Below are 25,472 nucleotides of genomic sequence, written 5' to 3'. Positions count from 1 at the left end.
TTTTCACAATTCAAATACGTTCATTTACATGTGAAATCAGGTATCTGATAAACAATTAAAATGTGTTGTAGAAAAATTATAGACGACTCCTTTAAATGTCTCTAACTAATGCTAAGAAATGAAGTAAAAGAATTATCATCAACATAAACTGTTACACTAAATATGCATGTATATGATAATGTCCTAAAAAAAGAGTCAAATCTAAGATAACAACAGAGTAGAGGAGGAGACTAGGGACCTATTTATACGTGATAATGGAAACATTTACAATAAAATGAGGTAGTGTTTCTTTTTGATGGTTGTTTGCAATGCTTCTAAACCTTCTGTTGGGAGACAGTAAACACTTCTGAAACTATGAAACATTAGGTCTTTAAACCAAATATTTCCTTGCTTACGAAGTGTATAAAAGACGACTTTGGTGATCAAGCATGATACGACTTTGATAAATAAAAAAAGATATTCTACACAAAATGTTCGACTGTATTCAGAGAAATATGTCTTACGTAAAGGAATATATTGGCAATAAATCTTCATTTCACACATACTTAATATTAAAGACATATATACATGTAGTTTAAAAGTAGTCTGACAAAAATATAAATTTTAGAGACATATTTTCATGTCAAAGATCTACTATATACATGTATGTATAAAAAGTGTCGTTCTTAGAATATAAATGTAATTAACCTATAATAAATATGTATTTCACAAAGTTTATCAACCTTGATAAACTTTATGAAATAGATAGTTACATGTATTTATTGTTTCCAGAATGGTTTCTAAAATAAAGGTTTTTTTTTCTAAAATGGGAAATTTACATTTAAATTGCATTTATAATTAATGTTACAGTATACATTTTGTATCTATGTAAAATTTGAAAGGCATTAAAGTTGCTAAAAATGAATAACAATGGTCATTCATAAAAGAAACAGTATAAACAAAGAAATGACAGGTAAAAAACATATGATAATAAACAGATGGTGCTGATGACAATGATAATAGTGACCGGTAATGATGATGATGATGATCATGGTGATGATGACACAATCATAGGTGGCAATAATTATTTATGAAACTTAATTCTTACATATTTACAAAAGAATGGTTCATTTACCAATTCCTGGCTATTCAAGAGAATTGGGTTGAAATGTAACAAAATATAGTTATATCATTGGGCTGACATGTAACAAAATATAGTTATATCATTGTTAAGGTATATATCTTTTAAAATATACTTACATTGATACTGTGATTTCTAAATTCAAAGTAATTAATCTGTTCACAGGCTCTATTATTTTGGTTCACAGGCTCTATTATTTTGATACTTATGAAAATGTGTTAATCACATGGACAGGGAAACAATAAACCCAAAGCAGGTACGTATTGCTCACCTAAGTAGAAAAGTAGACAAAAATGTAAAGCAGTAAATAAAATGATAAACAAGATCAACAAGGTAGGGCAGCGTTCAATGAAGGCAACCCTAAAAGACTCAGCAACAATAAGGCATAAATAACACACCTTTTGTTCAGACTCACTTGACAATGTTATATACTGTTTATCATTTTAGTTTCCAGAGATTTCAAAATGTCTTATTCTTCATTCACATAATTACAAAAAAAAAACAAGAGCTGTCGGTAGGACAGCAACGCTCGACTATTCTTAGTGCTTGATAGTAAAAAAAATGCTTGATACAGTTACCTCCTCCTGTTTACAGGTTAGGGTCATGATGGTGAACAAGTGTGCAAAGTTTCAAAGCCATGTCAATGGACTTTGAAAATATTTGAACTACAAAATGTATTACAAAAACTTTAACGTAAATTCTAAGTTGAAAAAGGGGCATAATTCTGTCAAAATGCTTGAAAGAGTTACCTCCTCCTGTTTACAGGTTGGGGTCATGATGTTGAACAAGTGTGCAAAGTTTCAAAGCCATATGTCAATGGACTTTGAAAATATTTGAACTATTACAAAAACTTTAACGTAAATTCTAAGTCGAAAAAGGGGCATAATTCTGTCAAAATGCTTGATAGAGTTACCTCCTCTTGTCTACAGGTTGGGGTCATGATGGTGAACAAGTGTGCAAAGTTTCAAAGCCATATGTCAATGGACTTTGAAAATATTTGAACTATTACAAAAACTTTAACGTAAATTCTAAATCGAAAAAGGGGCATAATTCTGTCAAAATGCTTGATAGAGTTACCTCCTCCTGTCTACAGGTTGGGGTCATGATGGTGAACAAGTGTGCAAAGTTTCAAAGCCATATGTCAATGGACTTTGAAAATATTTGAACTATTACAAACACTTTAACATAAGTGGTTACGCCGACGCTCGGGTGACTGCAATAGCTCTACTTAGTCTTATCGAATAGTCGAGCTAAAAAATAAATAAAAAAAAATATTTTGTCTTCATTTGCTTCATTTGAAGCACTTAGGGTCAATTGTCCTTTGTCAGGCAGATGTTAAGTTCACAATAATGTTTAATAGTTAAATATTTAAAGTGCTATTTATGTTTTAAAATTGTGTTCAATGTTTTTTTTAGTAGCCTGAATAGTTCAAAAAAACTTTTCTCTGAATAATTTTTTTAGTTTATTTAGAGATGAACATTCTCATGTTTCTTGTTTAAGTATTTTCACTGGAAAGTATATACAAATATGAACTAGGTTACAGAATTGTATCAAGGCATGGCTTTTTAATATCACTATAAATATTGCCTGTCAATTTAATAGGTATCTATAAAAACCCAAGAAATATTTATGTGCAATGGTAGTGAAATTTTGTAAAATCACAATCGCAGGGCATGCATAATATCACTTGAAAAAAAAAACAAAAAAACAAACAAACATGTTAAAAACTAAACAAAAGATGACAAAAATTCACAACAGATATTTATATAAAACATAATTATAAAAACATATTGCATGAGACAATGGCACAAATACATAGTGTAACTACAGTTATCAAATTCAATTAAGATTTAAGAGAACATAGTTAAAAAAAAATATACAAATCTTAGTATTTTTAAAGCATTTAGATTCCCAACTCAACATGGCTGAAAGTGTTTGGCTTTTAATTTAAGGGTATAAAGCTACAATCTCTGTCTGAAAATATACATAATTTTGTGATCAGACAGATACCATAGTAACAGAAATGGAAATATGCTTAATGAATACTTCTGTGAAAGCAAGCTGTGCATGTGCGGAATCACCAATAAAACCCTGATCAAGATAGTACAGGATGGAAGTTTTGTATTCTTGTTTATACTTAAATTTTTATTTGCATTTCATAACAGTGACAAGTGACACTTTTTGTTAATATTACTTTGAGATTCCACTAAAAGCATATGAAATATATATATAATGTTTCTAATTAAATTAAATACCCTTTCAGAATTTTTTTTCTCATTTTCAACACACTTCAATGACATGCATGTACATGTATAACATATGATTATGCTAAAATCATTAAGTGCTTGAACTAACACTTGTAAAATGAAAACATTATGTAATGTACACATACAAGACAATAAAATATAAAATATACAAGTATAATAATGAAAAAGTATAGTCATGAAGTCTTTAAAATAAAACAAGTCATAAAGGGTGATTTATAGTCTCCATTTTTATCATTATATTATTTAAGATCATGATAAAAACAATAAATGAAGATGTTTTGGTATTATGGTAGTCAATATCATCTGAACAATAAAATAAGAGACATTAATTTTCGCTGTACTGAGAGTGGGGTAAAAAGTTAATGTTTGCCATTTTTAGGTTCATAAATATTCCTGAGTGCATGTTAACACAACAATCAAATACAAAATCAAAATCACAACAGTATTAAATGAAACCTTTGCTTTTCAAAATATATATACAATAACTAAATATGTTTTAATTACAGAATATCAACACTTACTCATGCTGGTTAGTTTTAAAACTACACAAGAGTGAGCTGCCAACACAGGCGAGGTGCAAGACTATTCTCTGTGAAAACTCATTAAAATCATATCCTAACTGTCCCTCTTTGTAGCAAAGAGTAACTTAGTGAAAACGATTATCTGCCTTTCATGCTAAAATGTTAAACATGAGCCTGATATCACAAAGGAGAAAATTTTAATCAAACTCCATGCCTTAGTTATATGTTTCAAATTAATATACAATTATGATCCTATAGGCAACAAGTTAGTTGCATAAATCTTAAATAATTGTAAATGTTTTGATGCATGCAAAACTTTAAGATTTTTCTAATTTCACTAAAGGATTATATGTCAGTGAAAATCCATTCAAGACTTAAGGATCTTGGATGGTGACTAATAATGATGATCCTACAGACACGTTTGAAGTTTCAAATGAGCAGTTATGTATATTGATCCTGGATCAAGTGCTATCATTTTGTCAGAATCCAACCTAGAGAAAAATCATTGAATTATTGGCCTTAAGTTATTATCCATAAGACATTTGTGAAGTTTCAAGTGAATAACTCTGTAAGTTGATGAGACATCGGTTGATGACATGCATAAACTTGCATGCAAATCTTAAAACCATGTGTCATGTCAAAAATCAACCCTAGGAAGGGTTAGTTAATATTGAAATACGGCTTTCATTCATTGTTACATCATAGGACATCAATTTATTGATTTGTATGAAACATTTTTGTAGATACATGTAACTATACATATTAACCCATAACTTTCCATGTGTTAATATGGCTTTAAAATGTTTTAAAATTCTATCAAGAACAAGATTCTTAGTTGTCATAAACAGAGAGCAGTTTCTATCTAAACAAAGTATATTAAACATGCATATTTCACAAACAATACACATAATTATCAAAAACAATTAAATGTACATAAAAAGACATTAAAAAATGAAAAATTGGCAATAAAATTACAAATATAGCACCATGAGACAAATTTGAACAAGAAATATCCTTTCAAGTTGCAGTCAACAAGTTCACAAGCAGTTAAATGACATCAGCATTTTCATAATATAAAAATAATTATTTCTTTATGAAAAACTATGATTTTCCAGTGTACAATTAAAACTAAAGGCATAGCTACTTTCTTTTCAGTGAAAGAATTGTCTAATCTGGTTAGCTACATACAAAATTATCAGTTTTTTTTTTTATTTTCACGTTTTTTGTTTGTTTCCTTCTTAGCATGAATGCCATTCTATTGTATCATTTTCATAAATGTTTCACAATCCTTATAGAAGTTAAAACTAAGTCCAAGATTTCAACATCAATGTTTTTTTCAAAGCTTCATTAAAGCTAAGATTTTCAATTAAATTGATAAAAATTTGCAATTTGTATATTTTTCAAAGATCCATCTCTTTTGCTCATATATTGAAAGCTGCATATACAATTTCATCAAACCACATATTTGTTTCTACATGCAATTATCTATTATTTCTACCAATACAGTAACTGTATACTGGCCGTATTGAACTATGTTATCACAGTTTAATATCTGCTACACCAATCAACTGACAATGCTAGAGTCACATGACCACATACTGGCCAATCAAAATGCTTCTGAGTATTTCAATCTTGTCACATGATCATGATGACTAGCTTTGTCATGAGACTTTGTCTTCTATATGTTTTTCTACAGGTTTATAAGGAACTCGCTTTGGCTTATTGGAATTTTGTCCCGAATTTCTCGGTTTAAAAATATTTTTAGATAAAGGCGTGTCAGGGAAGCATGAGGCGCCATCTGTATCAGAACTGGCAGGATACAGGGCATCTGTCTCTGATGTGTTCAGCTTCTCTTCACTTGTGCAGTTTGAGCTGACCACAGACACTCTATCCTGTAACAAAGAAGTATACCAGTGTTACCAAACAGTCTACCATAGGGAACAGAAACATTATTACAATTCCATCAGTTTTACACTTGATGTTATTTATTTGGTTTGCTTTTATGTCATAGACATTCTTACAGTATAATTGTGACTCTCCCACTTTTTTTTGTTTCCTTTTAAGCATGGATGCCATTATCAAACATCAGTGGGCATCTATAGTTTTGTTTAGTTGAGTAACTTAGTACAGAAAACAAAATAGCTCTATTAGTGGATGAAAGCCTCAGGTTTCACTCTGGGCATTATTTTAAGGCATGAACAGAGTTACGAGCAGAACCTAAATCTCCTGTCAACTAGCTTAACCTATGAAAACTACTGAAATCATGCCTTATAACTGGATAGCTTCTTCATATGACAGAATAACAGTGAATGAGAATGACTGAAAGTATGCCATCACAGGGAGGGATCACTTCTAAGTTTACTATTGCATAAATCAAGTCATAAAATGATACCAGTTTCAGCAATGATAGCTAAATATTCAAATTAACTTCTCTTTCTATTGATCCCTAAAAGTCTCTACAAAGCAAATCTCTCTCAACAACTTGTTCATCAGTCCCTAAATTTTATAAACTTTTAAAATGACTTCTATACTTACTGCTCTTTTATTAAAACGGAATATTCGCCACTCTCGCGGCGATCTTTCGGAATTAATAGTTTCTGTACTAGTTCTCTGGTAATTAGGGTTGGTATATGTGAGGGTAGAGAAATCTTCCTGGTAATGCTGCCGTCTTCTTTGTCTACAAATACACAAATATCACCATCAACAACATGTCAACAAACTCTGTATTACATTGATGCTGCTTCAATTCAATTTTACGTATTCAGTGTAAAAATAACTAAACAATACTGGCACACTAGGAACAACATTTTCTTTTAGAAATATCACTGATATAAGCCGAGTAAAATGGTTATTTAACACTGCCATGGAGCTTTTACTGACTAGATCTAAGGTTGAATAGAACAAGGATGTTCTTTATTACTTATATAATATTTTATAATAGTGTGTTGGACCAAACTTGAAAATCAAGTAAGAAAATGGAGTAAGATTAAACAGTAAGATTATACAAGACCTTCTCATATTTAGTCTGGCTTCAGTTTTATCTTGGTTAAAATTTTCTCACAAAAATAAACTCACACATCACCTTTGTGCTACTGATATACCTCAGCCTTTTAAATGAATATTCAAAGCTTTATATTTAAAACTGATACCGTTAACAGTAAGATATATTTTAATGTTTAACGTTGACCTACCTTTTCCAAATGAATATTATGAGCAATACTGCAAGTAAAACAAGAACAACCACACAGGCTAGAGCAATGTATGCCCCCTTCAAACTTGGTCCCTCCTCCTGGGCGGGGCTTGAGCAAAGACCTGCCTTCTCGTCAGCTGTGCTACACCTACAGAATATCAATTAATTCTTAAACATTATTTTCATTAATGTGTTACATTTTCATTATGGTCCATAAAAACATTTGAGAGGACTTTAATTGTGCCATTTTAAGATAAAATGCTAATTGATAGTAAATAAAAGGTTGCAATAATAAGTAAAATCATGTAAGATGTGTGAGAAACATCAAAGATTCTGAAATTGAGTGATACTTTATCTTTTTTTAATAATTGCAATAACAATATTAATATTATATTTTTCACTAGATGCTATTGTATGCTTAAAGCATGAACAGGTTTGCAATCACTTTTAGACTGAGCAAAGGCTTAATGTCATTCTAAATAAAAGTGAACTTACCCTTTCCCATTATTTGCTTTATTCTCAGTGACATCAGTATACACTGCTCTATCTTTAGGCACTATAATTACACAATAAGACAAATATATAGCATTGCCAGTGTTTTATAGGAATCAAAGTACGAAAGTTACGATCCTTAAACAACATTTTTGTTGTCAAGCAAGTTGTTCTGATACTGGTAAGCTCAAATATTATGGTGACCTTTTTGGTTTTCTTGGTTAGTGAAGACCTGATTTTCCCTCTGCATATAAAATCAGATACTGGCATCCATCCCAGTTACACCAAACTGTAATCAATTCTACTTTTGTTTTGCAATATGCAGGATTTAGAATATAGTCATTTTGTACATTGTTCATTGTCTCTGATTGTTAAATCTAACACAGACTTATCATATTGTAATTTGATGCAAGAATAGTTCAATGTTTAAAATTTAAAAAGCATAAGGGAAGATCTTTAATGAAAAATATAGTAAAATATACTCAATTTCAGTGCAATTAAACCACAGAGATTACATGCATTGGTTAATAAAATGAAGTTGCACACAAAACTTTTCAAAATAAATGCCTTGTTATACATTATCCTATGAGTAGATGAAATATGAGAAGTTTTACCTGAAATACAAGTTTTATTGCCTGTACTAACATCAGGGCACAGACAGGAATGACCATCTGGCCTTGGTAGACAGAGGTGAGTACACCCACCATTGCTTAAGGCACATTCATTTTCACCTGTAAATAAACCACAATCTTTTTTATCAACATTCTTTCTTATTATTCAGACTTACAGAAAATATTTCAGTCAATCACTTACCATTTTTTAACAGCAAAAAGTGGCTGTTAGCATAGTATATATTCAATTACATCATTAATGGCTGTTTAAAGTCACTCTGGTGTAGTTAATATAGTGACATTGTTCGACAGGATCAAGCAATGGTTTCCTTGACGTTTCATGGTTTAGTCTTATGGTGATTTTCAGGCCTTACTTGTAGAGGAAAATTGTCAAGTCCTCCTCTGTCAACATTATTTGCAAAAGATATTTTCATGTACAATATACAAATATGGTTATATTTAAATATGCCTGCTTATATTTCTGTGTGCTTAGCTCAATTTGGAGAGCATTTAATTTGTAATTCAGGGGTAACTGGATCAATCCTTGGGCGAGGCAAAATTACTCCATGACAACTGATCTAAGATTTAATAATACATCTCATTTGTCTCTTACTGCTGATACAGAAATCATGTAGGACTAGTACTTGGTCACTTGCGGAGAAATTGTAATGCATAAAATCTAGTTAGTTTGACTGATTACTGAGATATAACTAAAACATGTCTTAAAATTGCCTTAAAGAAACAAAAACAAACTAAACTAAACAAAAATAAACTCACCTGTTTGTCTATATGGGGACACTACTTCAATATCCATCAGACCTACAAACAGTTGTTTGATGGTTTCCCTGTGTTTACCAGTATGTTTATCAGCCCTCTCTATCTGCTGGGACTGCCAGTCAGTCCAGTATACATAATCTCCAAACTGTAATATATATATATAAGGTTATTATACATTGTCGAGTACAATACTGAATTCTAATGGACAGATACACAGCTGTCAAGTCTATATTGGACAAAGCCCTTGCCTCACACCATCAGTTTTTCAGTTAATTTCAAATTTGACAAATGAAAATAAATTCAATATTGTAACAATGAAATCTAAATTTTTAACCATTGCCATTAGACCAATGCATATCATAAATTGTAAAAATGTACACGTCTGTTTTATTTTTGTGTGTGAACTATGCATCTTTCTAAACAAAAATATATATCTCCCTTTATTTATGCTAACAATTTTAATTTCTGATTGGCTTCATCAGTGAAATGTCAAATCATACCTGAAGGTCCTCATTTCACAATTTTTGGAGTTGAAATGCAATCCCCTCCCACAGGCAAAAGTATCGGACCTGGGAAGAAAAAATATGACCAGATTGATAAAAAAAAACCTGTGTTCATCTTAAAAGTGTAAAAAAAACCAAAAAAAAATGTATATAATGACCCCCTTTAAAAATATACTATAAGTTAACTTATAGTATATTTTTAAAGGGGGTCATTATATACATTTTTTTTGTTTTTTTTGACACTTTTAAGATGAACACAGGTTTTTTTTATCAATCTGGTCATATTTTTTCTTCCCATGTCCGATACTTTTGCCTGTGATTATTATCCCCTAAGCTTTGAGAAACAATTCTCTTAAAACAAATAAAATTTTACTTGCCTAAAGTATAAGACCCTTTACAATACATGTACCAGACTGGAATTGGTTTGTTTTTGTTTTTTTTTGCCGATATACTACTATATGGATACTACATGTATTATCAGTATAAATTGACCTATGGTCCTTTGTATGACCAAGTGATCAAACTCTTGGTTTATACAGAATTCATTTTAGTTCGATTGTGTTGGAAGCTATAAGCTCATGGACACACTTTCAAACTCTTGACCATCATCTTGGACAATATAACACACCTTTTTTTGTACTTACCACTGTAAGACCAAATGGGTGAGGAACATTCTGTATCAAAGTCACTCTATTATTTCCATCTAATGTGGATGTTTCTATTTTGTCAAGTTTGGCATCCACCCAGTAAAGTCGTTCTGCTACATAATCAATTGACAAACCATTTGGAAAACCTGTTAAAGTGAAATATTTAAACAAACTTAAGTTAATAGTCAAAATAATTTTCAGCTTTTAATTACATAAGTCTATAATATATATATTCTGAATACTGTAAACATAGGACAAAACGCAGTTAAGGTCATACAGTACATTCCAGAATTTTCTTGTAAACAAAGACCTTGTGCATTATTTCATGACTCATGCATGCTCTTACAAAGAACAAGAACTGCTTTTCATACTATTCATAATAATAGCTCACATATAATTTCTTTTTCAACAAGTAGCTTGTGACATTGGCTTTTAAACAATCACCAGAATATAACATGAAGAAGTTATACATAGGCAGTCATAATTCAACAACCTTATATTAAAGGCATATTGTGCCTCAGAAACGAATAAATATTTATTTCTTTAGAAAGGTCAAACACAAGTTTTAAAATGTTTAAATAATGGTTTAAGAGCTTATGTTAGATATTTGTTACCCAAAGAAAACGGCGCTAAATGTGAAGTTAAATTTGGTATAAAGTAGCAAAATGTAAACAAAATAGTATTTTGACTTCCATATAAAACACTTAATCACTATAATTGTACTAATTGCTGAAAAAGCAACAGAAGAAGATCGTGAGAAATAAAATGAAAGCATTTCTGAGGCATAATGGGCCTTTAAAACAATCATCCATATTGCAAAGGCAATGCTGCAACATGTTGCACTTATGTTTATTACAACTAGCTGGATATATATATCTTTTGTGGCTCAAGAATTCTTAAGAGTAGAGTAGTTCTTTAGTTGAGTATTACATGACACCTTAACTGTTACGATATCTTTGACAAAATGTTTATGTAATTGCATATGTTAATTTGTACTTATTTCCTAAATACAGAATCATATACAAGTGTTTCCTTCTGATCACAGTATTAAGGACTTTTTCATACAGGGCAGTATTAGTTTACTGAATTAAAAGTTAATAGGATCCTTTCTTTATTTTCCTATATTATCATTATTAGCATTTAATTACCACCTGCATCTTTTTCAGTCAATGGGTCATTATAATCTGAAATTACTGTAACCAATACCATACTCTTCAATTTAAAGTTTGTAGTTTCGAGAAATTCACAAGTTATCACCCAAGGGTCCTTTCCATGATTTAATGTCATTATGTTTGATTTTTTGTAAATGATTAATTTACCGTATATACGGTATTTTATATTACAGAAAATATAGAGAAAAAGTAAATACCCTGTAACATAGGATGTGTCCAATCATATTTTATATACAGATATTAAATTGTCTCATATTAACACTTTAAAACCTTTATCTATTTAATCTTTGGTTAGAGGGAAATGGAGTGATGTGTGAATATGGGTGGTCTGTTGGGTATTTTGAGTACATTGTTGAGCACACTGTGGGGTACACTGTTAAGCACATTGCGTTGAGCTGATGGCTCTAAAAGATTCAGTAACACAAGTACATAAAATAGAGAGAAATAGTATCCCTAAAGAAAGTCCAAAATAAAACAAAATTTCACAGGGTTGTACAGACATTCAATGCCAAATTCAAGTACTTTTTAAGCACGTCTCCCATTTTTCAAGTACAATTTGTTGTACATATATCATTAAATGTAACCAAGGATAGATAAAGTAACTCTAAAACAGTCATAAAACATTAGAAACTTTATTCTTGACTGCTAAATAACATACATTGTATGTAGATTATGTGATATATTGTATTAGCACAATATGTATTCATGTATAGTGCAACTAAAATATACTAGTATGTTTAACAACAAATTAAATTATTATCATTGTTCATTATACTCTCATAATATGAATAGCAACCATAATTATCATCCCTGTTCATTATGATAATGTATCCTCTCATTATAAAGATGTGTAGTATTTAACAGTCACCATTTTACAGTTTTTATGGAACAACAAAGGGACGCAACTACCATATTCGTACATCTACCCAAACTAGTCCAAATCAACTGCAATTTGTCCCCTTACTGTTACTGTTGAGCAAACAATTCATTGATTTTGGTACTAAATTGGATCGTTTTTGTTTTTTGTTCACTGTTGATTTTCACTGACACTTATAAAGTTATTAAAATATTTTCAAGCATATTTGCACCAAATTTAAGAATTTTCTAGGCACTTTTCAAAAGAGTAATCAATTAACAGTCAGGGAAGCTTAACTCTTTATATGTGTGTTTAATCTATTTTAACTATTCATTAGGTCTTTATGGCTAGAAAATGCAAATTTTATATGTATCACGCAAATAAACACAATTTCTTTTACCTTTTATTTTTCATTCTATTGTTTTTATCTAAAATCAACAATACAAGAGCCATGTCAACATGGCCATCCCCCGCCGAATGTGTTTGCTCATTGGAAGAATGTATATGTAGTAGAGCAGAATAATTCCATTTTAAGAGGTCTTTTGGTAATAAAAACTGATGGCTATAGTGATTACAGATTTGAAACCTATGTGAATACTGATGGCTGAAAATAACAAAGGGCAATAACTGAAAAATAATGCAGGGTAGGTTATCGTCCTTGTGTGCTGCATCCCTCCTCAGTAAAATCTATCCACCTATGAAGTTTCAAGTTGATACCTCAAATACTTTTTGAGAAAAAAATTGAATTGAAAAATTAAGTTTGAAAAATAACAAAGGGCAATAACTCAAAAATTATAAAAGGTACAGTTATCATTCTTGTGCAGTGCACACCTCCTGAGTGAGATCTATGCACCTGTGAAGTTTCATTTTGATATCTCAAAGGCTTTTTGAGTTATGCTCTGGACAAAAATTAATTTTGAAAAATAACAAAGGGCAATAACTCAAAAATAATGCAGGGCAGAGTTATCATTCATTAGCACTGCACTCCTCCTCAATGAGATCCATCCACCTATGAAGTTTCAAGATGATACCTCAAATACTTTTTCAGATAAGCTCTGGACAAAATAGCATGAAAAAAACAACAAAGGGCAATAACTCAAAAAATTGTATAGGGAAGAGTTATCATTATTGCGCACAACATTTCTCCTCAATAAGATCTATCCTTCTATGACATTTCATGTTGATATCTCAAACACTTTTTGAGTTATGCTCCACTCAGGTGAAAAATTAGGTATGAAAAATAACAAAGGGCAATAACTCAAAAATTATGAAAGGAAGAGTTATCATTCTTGAGCACTGCACACCTCCTGAGTGAGATCTATGCACCTAAGAAGTTTCATGTTAATATCTGATAGGCTTTTGGAGTTATGCTCTGGACAAAAATCAATTTTGAAAAATAACAAAGGGCAATAACTCAAAAATCATGCAAGGTAGAGTTATCATACTTGTGCACTGCACTCCTCCTCAATGAGGTCTATCCACCTATGAAGTTTCAAGTTGATAACTCAAATACTTTTAGAGATATGCTCCGGACAAATATTTCGGACGGAAGGACGGACGAACGGAAGGTCGGACGGACGGACGGACGGACGGACGGAGAGTATTACTATATCCTCCGCCGAAAATTTTCGGCGGGGGATAATAAAGGTTAGTAGTTTGCTACATTCAAGGTTTAAACCCTTAACCTTGCTGAATGCTTAAAATAGACTTGTCCGACTTCCAATTTTGAAACTGTCCATTATCAATATTGCCATTATCATTATAGGATAACAATAACAGAAAAGGATTCTTGATTATATTAGCAATTACAATCTTGTTCCCCCCCCCCCCCCCCCCTGTGTATTATCTAATTGAATTGGCCTTGATTATTATAATATTATATACAAGTATCTTTTTAAATTTTCCATTACATATCATCAAATTGCCCTAGATTTCTGTGATATTATATCATCCATTCATATTTCATATAATGTCATGATAACATAAAATGTTTGTTTAAGGTAGTCCCAGATCCTGTTTTACCTAAAATGGGGACAATAAATGGAGTTACCTTTTAGGCTTTAAAAAAAGAGTGTTTGCAAATACAATACCACCAAGCAAAAGTTGTACAAGTGTCAAATTGGAGCAAATATTGTAAAAAGTCGATATTAAATTTAAGAGTCAACAATCTCTTGTATTGAATTTGGTGAAATGAATATAACAATTGTACAAAAGCTACAAGTCTTTCTTATTTACATAAAATAAGATATACATGCGTGATTTAGTTCAATAACTCATACAAAATGAATATCTTATTTTCTTTCATTTACAAGCCATATCAACACTGACATGGCCACTTTCAACCTTCCAGATTTACTATTGGAGATAAAACAAAAGCTGCTCGAGGGAGATGAGGGATATTGAGATGCATATTTTCTAAATAAGGAGAAAATTTGAAGTAAAGGTCACAATGACCTTGGCCTTTGACCTTTTGACCATAAATGAGTAGGCAGGCAGGACTCAAAGCAGTGCGTTCGAGGTTTCTAAGCCAATGTACTTTGATTTAATGGCCAGTTTTATGTTTTTGTTAGTACAGACATGTCCAAGCTACCAAGATCTTTGATGTTTTGGCATCTTATAATTACTGACCAAACAATATCTGCTAAGAAGCCAACTTCAAAAAAACACTGCGGCCAATAAGCTGGTAGTTAAGAAATAATTCAACTCTCTAACCATTTTTGTTTTATCTGTCAATTACTGGCGATTAAACAAATGTCTTGTTAATTAATGCTGGCTAAACAATTTAACTATTTATTGGCCAACCTGTGCATTATTGATATAACAAAAACATTTTTGTCCTATCTGAGCATAATTGTTGACCAAGCAATTTCACTACTTTTCATCTATCTGTGATTTATTAATGCTACTATCACAAATATTTTAGGCCAATGTGATTTATTGCAGACAAATTTTCCTTTGAGATTGAACTATAAAGTTCAAGTGATGATTTTCAAGATTTTGCTGGTGAATGGAGATCAAAGATACTCATTCATGCATTATTGCAGATTTAACCCTCCAAAACCACAAACACTTCTTTACTTATTAGAACAAATTTTCCCAAAAGTAGGCAAATGTAGGAATTAGAACTTTATTTGCAAGGTTGTCACATAGAAAATTGATTTTAAAGTTAACAATCTAATCTGCTCGGCCAGATAAGTCCCCATAGTTTAAAACTTACCAACTACATTTTTGTACCATGGGGAGTTTGGTTCAGATAAGACACTTACATGTAGGCCACAATTCCCCTTAGAGGTACCCTCATGAAAAATTCATATACATTTACTTGATATAATGTATTTAAGATTTGTGTTATATTACAGTACATTAATACATTGCATATCATAAAATTCGTATCTTTCAATATATTTTTTACACATAAAAAAGTGTTTTTTTTTTCTGGTGTATTATTATTAGAAATCAAAAATTTGCTATACATGTTTTTCTTTCTTTTTTTTTCTTTTAAATATTTTTATCTTATCTTTACTGATAGATCTATTAAGAGATTTATTCTTTAAAATGTTCAAGTTTTATTCATGTCATAATTTAAAAGTTTCTATATCATAATAATATATTATGTTTTTCAAATGTCATCTTCTATGACACTCAAATAGTCTTGAGACATATTTAAGTGTTTTTTTACAATAACTCTCAAATTGATATACACTAGATCTAATTTTGATCAGCAGTTTCTTGCAAGACATGGTCACGACAGTATGTTCCCATCGGAATATCAAAGTAGACCCTGTGTCTTTTAGACAAGTTTTTTATCAAATTTCTTTTACGTCTCTTCTGTTCCTTGCACTCTGAATGTGTTGCGTCATTTTCATTGCAAACAATGTGCTCCGAATTTTTCTCCATTTTTGAGCCAGAGTACAAAACTTGCTTGCCATGATGATGTGGTTTACGGAATAAGCAAAGTCCAAATTTACATGATGGTAACTTTGTGATTTGATCGCCATCTCTTACAACTCTCCAGCTATTGGGAACCAGTTTACTGTGAGCATGAGCATACTCCTTGTTCCCGGCTCGCGGCATACCAAATGTGTATAGAAGAACCTGGTCTGGTCGAAGAATTTTTTCTTTTACGAGCATTGCACTTGAAATTGATGCAACAGCACCCCCTAGTGAATGTCCTGTTAGTTTCACAGTGTAGTTTGGATACCAGTGTATCAGATCCTTAATCATGTGTTTTATATGATAATAGGATTTTTCATGTACATTATAAAAGTACCGCTCCACTTTCCCGCCAATAGCAGTTGACACAGGCGATGTTCCAAGGCTTGTGAGAACTTCATCCGCGATTTGCTTCATCCCTCTTGTTCCGCGATAAGCTACAATAATTTCACGGTTCCGATGTGAAAACGTTGCAAAGGCTAAACATTTGTTTTTATATTTAAACAAATAGTTATCACACTTCTTGAAATAGACATAGAACAGCATATAATCGCTTCCTGGAAACAACTTGTTTAAACATTTCATTGGTTCATCCGAATATGCTACAGCCGAAAACTTTGCCAGTTTATAAGCTTCATCAACATTATAAGAATAATTCTGTGCATTTATCTTCTTACAATCAGACAAAAAGCTGGCACTTTTGTTGGTACAAATATTGTCTGTAGAACATTTTTCATAGCACTTTTTATTTAACGGGCACCATTCGCAAGGTTCATCAATCCACGTGTAATGTTGTGTGCATGCACTGCTGTCCATATGTTGTGAACATTTTGAAATCTTTTCATGCGTAAAAACAGCAAGAAAATGAAGCAAGTTCATAGTTTGTTGAAGGAGCAACATGTTTGTTCTTAGACTGATTTTTTATCCAACGCAAAATGTTTCAGTAATGTTAACTTTAATATAAGTTAACTTTGTTAATCAGAAGTTCACAGTTTTGTTGATTATTTTTTAATAAACATAAATAATTAACAAGTCCTTTTCAGCATCAGGTTAATATAGAAGTAGTAGACCATTTTATCATATGTCACACGATATGTAAATGTTTTATAAATGTTAACCTAAATATCAGTAAACTCTGACACCTAAGTACACATAGTTTTTAATACCACATTACTTTCATAGCAGGTAAGTTAATACCTTAAACTTAACAGTCTCTTTCAATTAAAACAGTTATTCTATACAATCGTATTCAATTAAAACAGGCTACATAATCCATAAATAATCCAGTTAGACCAGCACTTAAACTTTTAAACTTATAAATTTTTATTTTTAGATCCAGGATGTACTATATGCTAGCTCAAGCCTGTCTTAAATGTGTGCATATAACTGTTTACTTTATGCTGCACATCGTCATTTTGTAAGATTAAAAAATTGGATGAGAAACTTTATAGCTATCAGCTATATTTGAATGCATTATCAGTACTTGACAATCACTTTATCTGAAATCTGCCTTTATATCTTTTAAACAGACATGCTGTTTAAATAGACATGCTGTTTAAAAATAAGAATGAACTATATAAACAGTTTTTATTTGTATTACTTGGAAACTTTGTATGACTAATTCAAATGGGAGGAAGTGATTCACGATAACAGGAAAAATAAACAATCACACAAATATCAAAACAAAAATATTTAAATTAAAAAAATTGCATTGTTTTGAAAATATTAAAATGCCTCTTGAAGGGTTTTTAAGATATTATTTTTGCATTAGGTCATAAGGAAAATGTGTACTTGGTAATTAAAAAAACTAAATACTTTGAAAGTTTCATGCAATTTATAAGTCTGGCTTAATATATACATATATACTGTTCTAATATATATATAATACTAATTTTAATAATCATAAATCTATTCCAAATTAAATCATTGTACAGAAAAAGTACAGTCTTAAGCCTTTCTTTATGAGTGAGAGACTAAAATAAGTGTTGGAGCACCACACTAAATACTGTATTTTGGTATATACCGCACAAGGCACTTGAATGATTAAATGCCAAAATCTTGCCTCTTCTACGGCCAAAATGAACTTCAAGATGTCTAATTTATCTCTTTCACACCAATTTATATACGATCATGAATGAAAAATGTAAGAATGGGAAAAAAAGTGATATTTTTCAACTATGTGATCATGATTTCTGAAAGTGTCTAGAGGTACTGCACAGACAATGTAGTGAGTTAAATCTTTTCTAAATAGCATACATTATACATTTGATTACTTAACTAGAAAATTGTCTATAGGTGGACAGCATTGTAGCAGGACAGACAGATGCACACAGGCAAATCTATATGACTTGCTCTAAGTAGTTTGGGTATAATAAAATTGTTTTCCAGTCTGGTGCTCCATTTTTAGTCTTGAGAGATTATTACCTTGTCAGGATTGTATTATATGTAAAAGTAAGGGATTTTTTTTTTTAATAGGAGACCTTCCATTTAATATAGCTACCAAACGGTAACCAACACACCCTATCAAATCTACATGATTTTGTAAAGCCATTAGACATAAAAAATGAAACCAAAGGAAATGTGAAAGGAAGAAAACATATTTTATATACTTAATATAAATCAAAGTTAAAATGTTACACTAGAAGGAACATGATATAGTAACAGGTTTAATTTGATGTACATTTGAACAGTTAATAAAAAAAACAAACAAGAGGGCCATCATGGCCATGAAATCGCTCACATGTATATAGGCCATCTGGGTGGGACTAATTTTAACAAAAGGGCTTTTAATTGAACAAACTCGAAGATATTTCATGATAAATATCTAAGCTCTAGCTCTTTGGGGATTTTAAAAGAAGACTTTTTAAAGTTTTTTACTATACACATATAGGGAAAAAGTATGACCCCCCCCCCCCCCCCCGGTCGGGGCCAATTTTGACCCCGGGGCTTATATTTGAACAATCTTGGTAGACACTCACTAGAAGATATTTCATGCTTAGTATCTTAACTCTAGCTTTTTTTGGGTTTTTTAAAGAAGATTCTTTAAGTTTTAACTATACACATACAAGGAAAATCAATGACCCCCGGGGCGGGGCCAATTTTAACCCCAGGGCCCTTATTTGAACAAACTTGGTAGACACCCATTAGAAGATGTTTCATGCTAAATACCTTAGCTCTAGCTCTTTGTGTTCTTCAAAAGAAGACTTAAGTTTTTACTATATACATAAAGGGAAAAACAATGACCACCCTGACAGGTGAGCTAAAAGAAACAAGAACCGGTTGAACCGGGTGATGCTCCCCGAGAAGGTTCTGGACACAGGAAAGTATAAAAAAATGAACAAAGGGCAAAAACTCCAAAATTAGGCAAGGCGGAGTTATGTTTTTTTTGCACTGCACTTCTATTCAATGAGATCTATCTATCTATAAAGTTTCCTGATGATATCAGAGTTATGTCCCTGGTAAAATTCAAAGTGCAAAAATGAACAAAGGGCAATAACTCCAAAATTAGACCAGGCTTTGTTTAGGTTCTTTAAGCATTGCAGTTCTATCCAATGATATCTAGCTACCTACAAAGTTTCATGTTGATATCTCTAATAGTTTTAAAGTTATGTCCCGGACAAAAGTCAAAAAGTAAAAATAAACAAAGGGCAATAATTTCAAAGTAAGGCAAGGCAGAGTAATGATTCTTAAGCACTTCACTTCTACCCAATGAGACCTATCTATCTACAAAGTTTCATGTTGATATCTGTTATAATTTTAGAGTAATGTCCCGGACAAAGTTCAAAGTGTCAAAATGAACAAAAGGGCAATAACTCCAAAAGTAGGCAAGACAGTGTTACAGTTCTTGTGCACTGCAAACCTACTTAATGAGATCTATCTACCTACAAAGTTTCATGTTGATACCTCCTATAGTTTTAGAGTTATGTCCTGGACTAAGTTCAAAGTGTGAAATTAAACAAAGGGGGATAATTCAAAAATTAGGCAAGGCAGAGTTACGGTTCTTAAGCACTGCACACCTACTCAATGAGATCTATCTACCTACAAAGTTTCATGTTGATACCTCTTATAGTTTTAGAGTTATGTCCTGGACAAAGTTCAAAGTGTAAAAATAAACAAAGGGGGATAATTAAAAAATAAGGCAAGGCAGAGTTACAGTTCTTGTGCACTGCACACCTACTCAATGAGATCTTTCTACCTTCAAAGTTTCATGTTGATACCTCTTATAGTTTAAGAGTTATGTCCCGGACAAAGTTCAAAGTGTAAAATAAACAAAGGGGGATAACTCAAAAATTAGGCAAGGCAGAGTTACGGTTCTTGTTCACTGCACACCTACCAAATGAGATCTATCTACCTACAAAGTTTCATGTTGATACCTATTATAGTTTTAGAGTTATGTCCCGGACAAAGTTCAAAGTGTAAAATAAACAAAGGGGGATAATTCAAAAATTAGGCAAGGCAGAGTTACGGTTCTTGTGCACTGCACACCTACTCAATGAGATCTATCTACCTACAAAGTTTCATGTTGATACCTCTTGTTGTTTCAAAGTTATGTCCCGGACAAGAAAAGGGGACGGACGGACGGACGGATGGACGGACGAACAAGGCGGCGACTATATGCTCCCCTGAAATTTTTCGGGGAGCATAAAAAAGAGAAAGAAACACTGATGCTGAACTACTGACATCACAGTATCCCTCTATCTCAAAAGCTCATCTTCATACCAAAAGTCATCCCTAAAGCTTTTTTTGTTGTGAACTCAAAACAATTAATAACTACATGAGTACATAATTATATGATTAGTAAAACTATCATTTGTGGACAAAGAAAAGTTCTTAATGCCTCATAAAGCTTCAAAGATGCTAATAGTTTTTATCTTTAAAACTTTTATTTCTGGTGCCAAATTACAATTTCCAGAAAGTTACTCATTGGACATATTCATATAGCTTAACTATCTTTTGTGTTCTGCAGTGATTTAGTATTTTGTATGGCATTCCAAAATAATACCATTTTGCTTACATTTTACTAACTTTATCACCAATTATTTCTCATTACAGCAAGAGCCTTCATTATTAAACTAGCTTTATACATTTATACATGTATGCATTTTAAACGGTATCAGGACACTTATTATATGGAGCATGCAGGCCTTAGTTAACATGAATAACCTTTGAAAAATATTTATGACTTTAACTTACCCAGGTTAGAGTTGATAATGATTTTTCTGTGAGTACCGTCCATGTATGCTCTCTCTATTCGAGGTTGATAACCCCAGTCCGTCCAATATAGATATCTGTAAAAATGTAGGTGTAAAATATAACTGATTTTCTTTTCAGAAACAAGTTTTATAATAAATAAAATAAATAAATAATTAAACAAAATGGTTGCAACACTTACTGGTCGGAGACCATCAACCGGACACTTTTGGAACATTTTTCCGTACAGATTTCATAATTTTTTACCTAGAGACCAAAAAATTTTACATAGTTCAGCTAGGTTCTTCTCCTAACTAACAAACTAGTTTGTTTATTTCTGATTTTATTGACATTTATATCTGAGGCTCGACAAGGAGGGTATCAAAATTACCTAAATTGTCTACACTACAGTACCATGTGTCCGGACAGATATGTACATGATGTGATTTAATTCAGATAAAAGCTTGGGTGTTTTGATTTTTGATTTGTAACATGATATACAATATGTCGGCAACAATGCTGAAGTTTTGGATATTCTATTATTCACTCTGCAAATTATTATAACTGGTATATGAGGTCAGGCATTGCTTTCTTGACCCCCGAATTTCAACGTCAACATTTTTGAAATAGACATTAAAATATTACCATTTAAGGAGGTTGAAATAAATTTATTCACTTAATTTTAAAAGAAACATGCACTTATTGTTGATAAAAAAGTGACTGACAACCACTGAACAAAGAAAATACTAAATTAAGCATTTTCGGGGCCGTCCGGGTTTGGTGGTTGTCCGGTTTTGGTGGTCCCCAACCAGTAGATTTCCTGAGAACAGTTTCCAAAAAAATTTTTGTACATGAAAAATTGTAACCATGCAGATTAGATTGCTCATAAACTTTCAGCTGGAGAATAAAGTTCATTTTGCCCTTTTTTCGATTTTATCAACAATATTATCATAAAGCCTTTTCACTGTATTTATTTTCCTACATGACAATCAGCTAAAAGAATAATTTAATCAACCAAAACATGTGACAGAAATCAAACCAACTTTCCTTTCATCATTCTATACTTCACCAATTTTTTATAAGAAAGTTATCACTAAATTAACATTCTAAACAGAAGGCAGTAACTGGCTTACCCTTTTTGTGGATACACAGCAACTGCCCTTGGTTGATCCAGATTGTCTTTGATAAGTGTCCTTCTATACTGACCCGTCAGCTTGGCCACCTCAATCACATCTGTCCCTGTGTCCGTCCAGTACAGATTTTTACCTATCCAGTCAACAGCCAGACCATCTGTTGTCTTCAGACGAGAACTAATCACAGTTTCTATATCTGTGCCATTTAAATTTGCCCGTCTGTCAAAAGAAAAACATAATTTATCATACACCAAAAATTAGAAAGAAATTATCATTTGCTTTTGTCAGATAAATTTTTTGGGTTACTCCTAACTTTACTCATTGTAGTAGAGTAGGGGTTTACAAATAACCTTAATTCTCCGAATAGTCACCCATAGCACTAATATATTCTAAAATCTACAGTCTTTATAATGTTATCTAGATGGTTTGAGAGTTAAGTGAATTTGAATTAAAACATCAAAACTGATTAATACAGAAGTATTATAAGTTCAACCTGAAAATCAATACAGAATCTAATGATGTACGGTAACTGTCAATAAATAAAGATGTTATGAGAAACAGTGAATGCATAGGACTATTTGGCAATCATGTGCTCTAACGAAAAAATTTCAGAAAGCATGAAAATATGACAAAATATTTGAGGTCAAAAAGGCTCAAGAGACATTTTCAGTGCTAAACTGTAACAATGTTGTCAAATAGCAACTATTTCTTGTTTCAATATGTCAAATATTTAATTATGTGAGTGACGTTAGCTACAAGTTGGGAAAATGTTACAAACCTTATAACATCTAGCTGTACATCTGTATAATATAACTTCTTATCCGAGTAGTCATAATCTATAGCTATGATATTCTGTAGGTCAGGTAATGGTAGATAGACATCTGTCATGTCTGGTAAATCTAGAGCTATCCTCCGGATACTACCTCGACTTGCAAATAATATATACTCTTCTGGCACTGTAAAATTAAATAAACTCTAATATATGCCAATGTCCAAATTCTTTCAAAATTCTTAGCATAGTTTTGTTTTTTTGAAATGAACTTAATGCTGTAATATTACATACATTTTCTGAAGAGAAACATATATAGTATCCTACACAAAATGTTTAAAAAATAATATCAGTCTCAGCAGTTTTATTGGCTATTTAACACCGGTCTGAAGTTTTGATGCGTAGGAATTGACCACAAAAGCCGTAGGCCCAAATGCTTAATTTTTAACCTATCAAAACAACATATATTAAGAATACAAAATAAGAACCAAAAGTATTCAATAAAATACATTATGATTGGTGCCTCAAAAAGGCTTTGTAAATTATTTAATCAGAGAAAAAATAATAGCTGTATGTAAATGTTGTCCCTAACCAGTGTTTATTGGCAGGTAAGTCTAAACTATGTTTTTTTTCTTCTTCTTTGTGTATAGTGACTAAATCACAAAGAGTGTTAGAATATTACATTAAATATGTCTAAGAAAGTGTTATAATCGAGCCTGTGGAGATAGTGAATGTAACACTTACTACTTTCACAGCTAACTTTATCAGGTCGTAACTGAAGCCCAGATGGACACGAACATGTTACACCTCGTCTGTTTGGTAAACATAAATGACTACAGCCTCCATTCTTTCTACGACATTTATCCATCTTCAAATTGACTGAAATATAAAGAAAGTGATAATTTCTTTGTTTCTTATTCAAAATATTTTAATAAAAAGCAAGGTTCTTATTTTGTTATCTCCTCAATGCATGGTAACTATAGTTTAAATTGTCAAATGCAGGAATGAAATTTCTATAACATTTTATGAAAATCGTGTTTCCTTAATTATAACTTGTACCAGTATGGAATTTTCCAGAAAGATCTATTTTTGGAGATTTTAAAACAGTTTTGTATGAAAGTTCAAACAAAATTCAATAAGTAAGTTCAACAATAAACTCCCTACTTTTTTCAAACTACAAATTCTTTATGAATATAACACTCATAAACTAAGAACAACTACTCAAACAAGCAATTATCATAGTATTGCAAGCAATCCATAAGTCCCCTACCGGTAAGAGCCCAAGCAACATTCTGAAGGGCCATTGGCCATTCACTTAGGTTCCTATTTTAAGTAAATTTGTCGAAAAAGTTCTTAAAAAGTGATCACAGGAAACAGTTTTTATGTACAGACAGACGGACTGAAGGACACTCTAAAGTTATTTTTTAAACATCCCTGTTATCAAAATATAACATTTTTAAAATCCTATCATGATTGAAGAAGTTGGAGTAAAAATTACCAATTTCTCAAAAAAAGTCTAAGTTCAAAAGGGGCATAATTCTGGAAATAGTCTTGCTAGAGTATTGAACACTCACAAATGTTGAGTGATAATAAGAAACATTTATATGAAGTTTGAAGTAGATACATTCAGAAAAAGAAGTTTTTAAAAAAACAATGTTTTTTTTCATGAAAATTTTAAGTTCAAGGGAGGTCATTCTGAAAAATTTTGTGCTAGAGTTGTAAACCTTGTCACATATGATGTGGTTGATGACAAGCAATTTATATTTAAAGTTTGAAGAAAATACCTTAAGAAATAAAGAACTTATAGTGAAAAAACTTAAAAACTAGAATCAGAAATCTTGAAATTCAGTCTATTTGTTGCCATAGCAACAAGAATTTTCAACATAGGAAGATAAGAAAAGAATGTGCATAATTTTTATACCGCCATCTACCCATATGTCAAGTTTCATAAACATATTTTCAGTACTTTTTGTGTTATCACTGGATCCAGGTTATGTGTAAAATTTGCCATATTTTCAGTCTATTTGTTGCCATAGCAACCAGAACTTTCAACATAGGAAGGAAAGAAAAAGACGTGCATAATCTCCATACTGCCATCTATCCATATATCAAGTTTCATAAAAATATTTTCAGTACTTTTTGCGTTATCGCGGGATCCAGGTTATGTGTAAAATTTGCCATATTTTCAGTCTATTTGTTGCCATAGCAACCAGAATTTTTAACATAGGAAGAAAAGAAAAAGATGTGCATAATCTCCATACTGCCATCTATCCATATATCAAGTTTCATTA

At 31.5% G+C, this 25,472-nt stretch overlaps 1 protein-coding gene across 1 annotated transcript in view; it reads right to left on the bottom strand.

Moving 5' to 3' along the window:
• Positions 1-1,836: 1,836 nt before the first annotated feature.
• The window catches only part of LOC132747806 (low-density lipoprotein receptor-related protein 4-like), a 68,627-nt gene continuing 44,991 nt past the window's right edge, over positions 1,837-25,472 (bottom strand). The window contains exons 26-36 of the mRNA XM_060737310.1: positions 23,926-24,060; positions 23,191-23,368; positions 22,413-22,631; positions 21,283-21,377; positions 10,126-10,274; positions 8,979-9,123; positions 8,205-8,321; positions 7,594-7,654; positions 7,100-7,246; positions 6,444-6,585; positions 1,837-5,800 (exon numbers count right to left, since the gene is read on the bottom strand). Coding sequence (XP_060593293.1) covers positions 5,570-5,800; positions 6,444-6,585; positions 7,100-7,246; positions 7,594-7,654; positions 8,205-8,321; positions 8,979-9,123; positions 10,126-10,274; positions 21,283-21,377; positions 22,413-22,631; positions 23,191-23,368; positions 23,926-24,060 — 1,619 coding nt within the window. The 3' untranslated portion in view covers positions 1,837-5,569. The remainder of the gene's footprint in view (positions 5,801-6,443; positions 6,586-7,099; positions 7,247-7,593; positions 7,655-8,204; positions 8,322-8,978; positions 9,124-10,125; positions 10,275-21,282; positions 21,378-22,412; positions 22,632-23,190; positions 23,369-23,925; positions 24,061-25,472) is intronic.

Source organism: Ruditapes philippinarum, unplaced genomic scaffold (genome assembly GCF_026571515.1).
Source record: "Ruditapes philippinarum isolate M1 unplaced genomic scaffold, ASM2657151v2 ctg4744_1_1_1_1, whole genome shotgun sequence".
Classification (NCBI taxonomy): domain Eukaryota; kingdom Metazoa; phylum Mollusca; class Bivalvia; order Venerida; family Veneridae; genus Ruditapes; species Ruditapes philippinarum.
The sequence above is the reverse complement of the archived record's forward strand: the minus strand, read 5'-3'. Positions and strand labels throughout refer to the sequence as shown.